The sequence below is a fragment of the Glycine max genome, chromosome 16 (genome assembly GCF_000004515.6).
Source record: "Glycine max cultivar Williams 82 chromosome 16, Glycine_max_v4.0, whole genome shotgun sequence".
In the NCBI taxonomy this organism is placed as follows: Eukaryota; Viridiplantae; Streptophyta; class Magnoliopsida; order Fabales; family Fabaceae; genus Glycine; species Glycine max.
The window spans coordinates 722,517-728,874 of NC_038252.2; the positions used below are offsets into that span (position 1 = coordinate 722,517).

Genomic DNA, 6,358 nt, shown 5'->3' on the forward strand with positions numbered 1-6,358 from the left:
TTTGAAAAGGAACAATATGCTTTAAGTGTTTAGTCCTAGACATATGATTAGTAACCCAAAGGATATCTTGATGAGAGAGAGAGAGATGCCTATTTGTGTGAGAGAGAAAATGGCTACAAACTTTCACTAACACATTTGCTATTACATTGGTTACCACAATCTCTATTCTAACACCACAACATCATTTTTATTTTATTTTTTATAACATTGTTATGAGAAGAAAGAAAAATTCATTGCAATCCAGTGTGACAAACATAAGCTCACACAAGACCCATTTTATTCCTACAGCAATCTTATTAGAGAGAAACCCTTTGTGCAAGGGCACTGCTCAGAGAGAATAAAGATGGTGTGGAAGCCTAGGCTCAACAACAGTTTCCAGTGGTATTTTCTTAGGTGTAGAGAGCCCAAAAATCTCATCCATATTCAAATCCTCATTCTTGACATTATCAGGCAGTCTCCAGTTAAATCCATGCAACAAATTGGCCAAACTTGCTTGAATGACCTTAAGGCCAAGAGGGTAGCCAGGGCACATCCTTCTCCCAGCACCAAATGGCAATAGCTCATAGTCATGTCCTTTAACATCAATCTCCTTAGTAAGAAACCTCTCTGGTTGGAACTCTGTAGGGTTGTCCCAAATTGAAGGGTCTCTCCCAATAGTCCACACATTCACAAGCACTTGTGTCCCTTTGGGGATGTCATACCCTCCAACTTGGCAATCCTCTCTGGCTAGTCTTGGCACCAACATTGGTGCCACAGGGTGCAGCCTCATTGCTTCCTTTGCAATGGCATTCACATAAGGCAAATTTACAATGTCCTTCTCTTCAACCCATCTTTCTCTACCTATTACCCTGTCTAGCTCCTCTGTTGCCTTCTTGAAAATCTCTGGCCTTCTCAATAGCTCTGTGATTGCCCATTCCACTGTTACTGCTGAACTCTCAGTCCCACCTGCTATTAGATCCTGATTAATAATTGACACAATTGTGAAGTGGGTCAGAAAATGTTAATAATTAATCTGCCAAATCTGAAAATATGAAATGTGTAGTCCTACACTTCATAATTAAATTCATATTCAGATATCAGGTAATCCTACTCAACCTGAGCCAATAAAATGGCTAATTAAAATATATCTGGCTAATGGGTACAGAAAGATGCTACAGGAGTTCAAAATATATGGAAATAAGAGAGGTAGAGTAAACATGACCGACCATGTTGTATCTTGTGCATCGATTGGACGATCGGCTAAACAAAGTTACTATTACCTTTTAAACATATTTTTTTATTAACTTATTCTACAAAAAAACTTAACATGTTCTTTAAAAAAAAAAAAGACAGACTTGTCTGCCACTTTATTAAAAGAATCTTTTTAAAGAAAAAACAAGAGAATGAGTTACTTAGACGAAGTAGTTGATATTTTAAAAAGCTTTATTGGGTGAGTAGAAAAAAGAAATATAAAACCACGGAAAGTGTTTTAATATTTGGTGGCCTATCACATTATCTACAAAATAAATGTATTAGCTAGCTGACAAAATATATTTTAGTAATCACACATGTTGAATAGTAAACTAATAATTTAAAATAACACTAAAAAAATGAAAAACGATTGGTACCTGTGTAAAAGCCTTGACTCCATGCCTCTCAAGCTTGACCTCAAGAGTAGGATCCTCGGCAAGTTGCAAAAGAACATCAACCATGTCCTTCGCCACGTAATCCTCAACCCCTTTCTTCCTCTCAATATGTTCATCCAAGACGTGCTCCATGAACATATCAAACTTCTTGCTCAAAGCCTTCATCCTCTTTATGTAACCCTGCAGGTCCAAGAAATCCATCCAAGGAATAAAGTCCCCGATGTTATACACCCCATTAAGCAAAAACAACTCATCAAGCATCTTCTTGAAATCATCGGGCGAAACGACGGCGTTTTCGGATTCCTCAAGGTACTTTTTTCCCAACACCATGCGGCTTATAACGTTGAGGCTAAGGTTGGAAAGGTGGTCTTTTAGTAAAATTGTTTTGTTTGCGGAATTGAAGAGTTCGTTAAGAAGGCCACGAAGCTCTTGTTTTCTAATGTATTCGTATTCTTCTAAGCGTTTAGCACTGAATAATTCCATCAGGCACATTCTACGGGCCTGGCGCCAGTATGGGCCGTACTGGGACCAAGTGATGTCCGAGTAGTTGTAGGTTGTGTATTTGCCCGCCGCGAATTTGGGCCTGCCGGCGAGGGTGGCATCGTGGGTTTTGAGGATGGCCTTCGCCATGTCCACGGATGAGCCCACCACGACGGGGTTCGACCCGAACCACACGTGCATGATGGGCCCGTATGTTTTACTCAGCGCGTGAATCGACTGGTGTGGGAGGGAGCCGATTAAGTTTAGGTTGCCTATGATGGGCCAGGGCTTGGGGCCTGGGGGGAGATTGTATTTACGGCGGCGGAGACCGCGGAGGAGGAAGAGGAGGAGGGCGGCCAAGGCTGCCAAACATGCGGCTGCGGTTGGAACCCAATTGGGAGATGCCAATTCTATTGCCATCTTCGAGATTGGCAAGTTTGAAGTGAAGAAGAAAGCAAGGCTTGTGTCGTGATGATGAATCATTGCTTTGCTGAGTGGCTTATTTATGTAGAAAATATGGCAATGGCAAACAAGTAATACTTTAACTTATGGCCCTACTTGGGCTTCTTTCTACAACATTTCGTGAACCATGCATATAAATTTCAGTGGCTATCTTTGTGATTTTTTCTTTTCTTTTTCCACTTCTGTCTTGTTAGAGAAAAATTTTAATTTTCACTTTCCTTTTAAAAGTCTAACACTCTAATTTTTACTGTGTTCTTATTTATTATCCTCTTTAGTTTTTTTATTTACAAAATTTATTTAAATTTGGAAATACGTGTAAAATATATGAAATATTTATTAGTTGTTTACTCAAAATAACAAACAAAAGCACATGAACTACATCAAAACAAGTACGAGTATTCCATAAAAGTCAGTACGTATTATAATAACTTGATGTTCACTCTCTTATTTGTTCGTCAACTTCCTTGTAAGTAATTATAATATTTTTGTTGTTACCTTCAACTAAATATATTTTTTTATTAAATTTTAATTGATCAGTGTATTAATTAATGGCCAATGGGTGAGTATATGTCGGCACTCCATTTGTTGATCTACAATTGTTATTCCTTCAAAAAAAATGTACTTGTTATTAATAAATTCAAATTATAATTTCTTTAGTTAATCTTATTTCAATGATTTTTTTTAAAGAAGTTTAATTAAATGTGTTGTATCAGTTACTTTAGAGGAATTGCACCAATTACTCACACCTTTACTTTTGTCTTTCTTTTAAGGGGCATTTGTAACAAGGAAAATTAATTTTATTAACATTCAAATAAATCATATCATTTAAAAATTAATTTTAACCAAAATTAATTTTATTTAAAAATATTTTTTTTGGAAAACCCAAGGATAACATTGATGATTTAGAGAGACTTATTGAATTAGAATTTCAAAAGATTTTTTTTATAAAAAAATCTATTGATATTCAATCAATATTTTTAAATTGTATAAATAAGTCTTGTGGTATTTAATTAAGGCTTTCAAGATTTTTTTAATGAGGGTAACAAAATTCGATTGTATCCGATTAAGATTTTTTATAACCTATAAAAAGTATTTTGTTATTCAAAAATGAAAAAAAAAATGGTTATACACTCACAATGTAAAGAGTTTTACATAGTCATTTAATCACAATCCATCATATATGATAAGTTTGTTGACTTTTAAATTAATTATCTTAAAGTAATTCAAACGATGATTTGTAATTGGATGACAACGTAAAATTGTTTTACACTGTCAGTGCATAGACACAAACTTTTCCAAAATATACAAATTTTGATGAATTATTTTTTAAGAAGAATTTCGATAGATTTCATTAGCCTTTTTACCATAAAATATCTATCAAATAATCTCACTCAAACCCTTGAAATTTTACTAGACTCTTTTCTTTCTTTTTTTATTGGTTTCTATACTTTCTTTTCTCTCATCACACATATCCACTTCTCTCTTTAATATTCTTCAAGATGTGTGTGTCATATATGTTTTTCCTATTATTTTATAATAAAAAAGTCAGATATACTCCCCCCCTCTACACTTTTTTGTTTGTTTTCTAAATTAATGTTTGTCTTATGTGCTAAGGTTAACCATATTTTTCTTATACTGATCGTGTGCATCATTTGTTTGATGCAATGTTTTTATGACTGTCACCTTTAGTTTCATTATCCATATAACTCAATAACTCTTACAAATTTTTCACCCTCACCACTAATTTCTATCCCATTTAAACATGTCATTGGATTTATCATGAAATAATTATAGTAGCTAAAAAAACATAATTTTAAATTTATTGTTCAAATTCAAAAGAGAGAATAAAAAAATGTTATTGTAAGAAGGGCTAGTATAGGAGGATATAAAGTTATAATCAATTTAGCTATTAAAATATTAGGCTAAAATGCAATTTTTGTTTCCTTATTTTTTCAAACCTAAGCTTTTATTTCCCCCATTTTTAATTGAGACATTTCATTCCTCACTTTTAAAAAGTTTGCAATTTTAGACCTCTATTTTTTAATTGAGACATTTCGTCCCCCACTTTTAAAAAATCAGTAATTTTAGTTCTTATGGTTGATAATTGTTATGTATGCATAATTTGAATATTTAAATCACACAATAATTACCTGATTTTTCTCTCTTTTATCATTTATTTTTGTGTTTAAACATTAGGAATTCAACATCTTCTAAGTTTTTATCTAGTAGATGCTAAAACTAGTAATTTTATAATATTTTTTGTGGTATACTTTTTGTAGAGACATAACAGAAGGCATGAAAGAGAATTGAAAAACTAGAGAGTCGCGCTCAGTGCATTAACCTCGCTCAACGCACCAGCCTCGCTTAACGCATGAAGACCGCTTAGCACGACAGGCTCGCTTAACGTTAGAAGTCACATGGGAAGCCAGTTGTCACATGCATGCACGCTTAGTACATGGTGAGCGATTAGTGCGTGGTCATTTATCCAAGTGGATTTTTTTCAACGTGCAGTCTCACTCAGCACACAATCAATGTCGAAAAACATGATTGTGTTGCATTTTAAGAGAAAAAAGGAGGGAATAGGGGCGTGATTGATTCTATTGAGCAGCAGGAGCTAGGGCACGACCATTGGAGAGAGACCCATTCATTTGGAGCATTTCTTCTCCATTTTCCTCCATTCTCTTCCACTTCGTTCACCCCTTTTTGTATCTGTAAGTCTCTCATGACAATGAGAGACTAAACTACCCATTGTTAGGAGCTCATAAACCAAAGAGTCTTGATGTAATGATTCTAACTATCTATTTAATGTTATTTCAATATTATTGTCTCTTTTTTGTGCTTATTATCATGTTTGTGACTTGATCACCCTTGCTCATGTAATGTTAGAAGATTTAGGCATTGGAAAAATTTATTTCTTAAGAACTAGAAAACAAACATCTAAGTAATCTATCTCTAGGGACAAAATGGTGTTATTTAGTTTAAATTATGCATCTCTGTTCATAATACAATTTGTTTGATTTGCCTCTTAAGGGATTATGAGAGAAATTAGGTATGTTAGATTTTTTCATGTGAGGAATCATGACTATAGTATGTATTATGTAAGTGGATGTAGGTAATAGCTGAAAAAATATTGGATAGAGAAAAATCATTAATTTTACATTAAGAGTAGTTCTAATAGACTGAGTCCCAACATGCCTGTACTTATGCATCGACTGTCACTTCAGTGCTCTCTATAGTTTAATTTTATGTTGAATTTACATTTATGCGTCACTATGTTACAAATATCCAATTCAATTCATTAATTGTTTAAAGTTCATTTATGCTCTATATATATATATAAACCCTGAGTATAGTCAAAGTTCATGTAAACTCGATACTTGATTTTACCGTTTTAAAATATTACTTGAACGAATTGGTACACTTGACAAGGAGTTAACAATGATCAATTTCAAACGTTGATTTATGTACTATGTAAATGTTGACTAACAACCATTTGTTTATTATGCAGATGACAAGTATTTTTTTTTAAATTATTTAATTACTAACAAACTTAATTTATTAAAAAAATAATTAAAAAAATACATAGTCAACAAGTCTGAAATTGACCAAGAAGACAAAAATTGTAGATTTTTAAAAGTGGGAGACAAAATATATCAATTAAAAAATAGGAGGACTAAAATCCATAATTTTTTAAAAGTGGAGGACAAAATATCTCAATTAAAAAATAGGAAGACTAAAATCACATATTTGAGAAATTAGGGGAATGAAAATTTTATTTTAGCCAAAAGCTT

At 33.2% G+C, this 6,358-nt stretch overlaps 1 protein-coding gene across 1 annotated transcript; it reads right to left on the minus strand.

The window, feature by feature from the left end:
* Positions 1 to 2,800, minus strand: LOC100790480 (dimethylnonatriene synthase). Its single transcript, XM_003547708.5, has 2 exons — positions 1,608 to 2,800; positions 1 to 958 (listed from the first exon to the last, which is right to left on the minus strand). Exons 1-2 carry the CDS (start codon positions 2,586 to 2,588, stop codon positions 329 to 331), a joined length of 1,611 nt encoding a protein of 536 aa, XP_003547756.2. The 5' UTR covers positions 2,589 to 2,800; the 3' UTR covers positions 1 to 328.
* Positions 2,801 to 6,358: the final 3,558 nt, after the last annotated feature.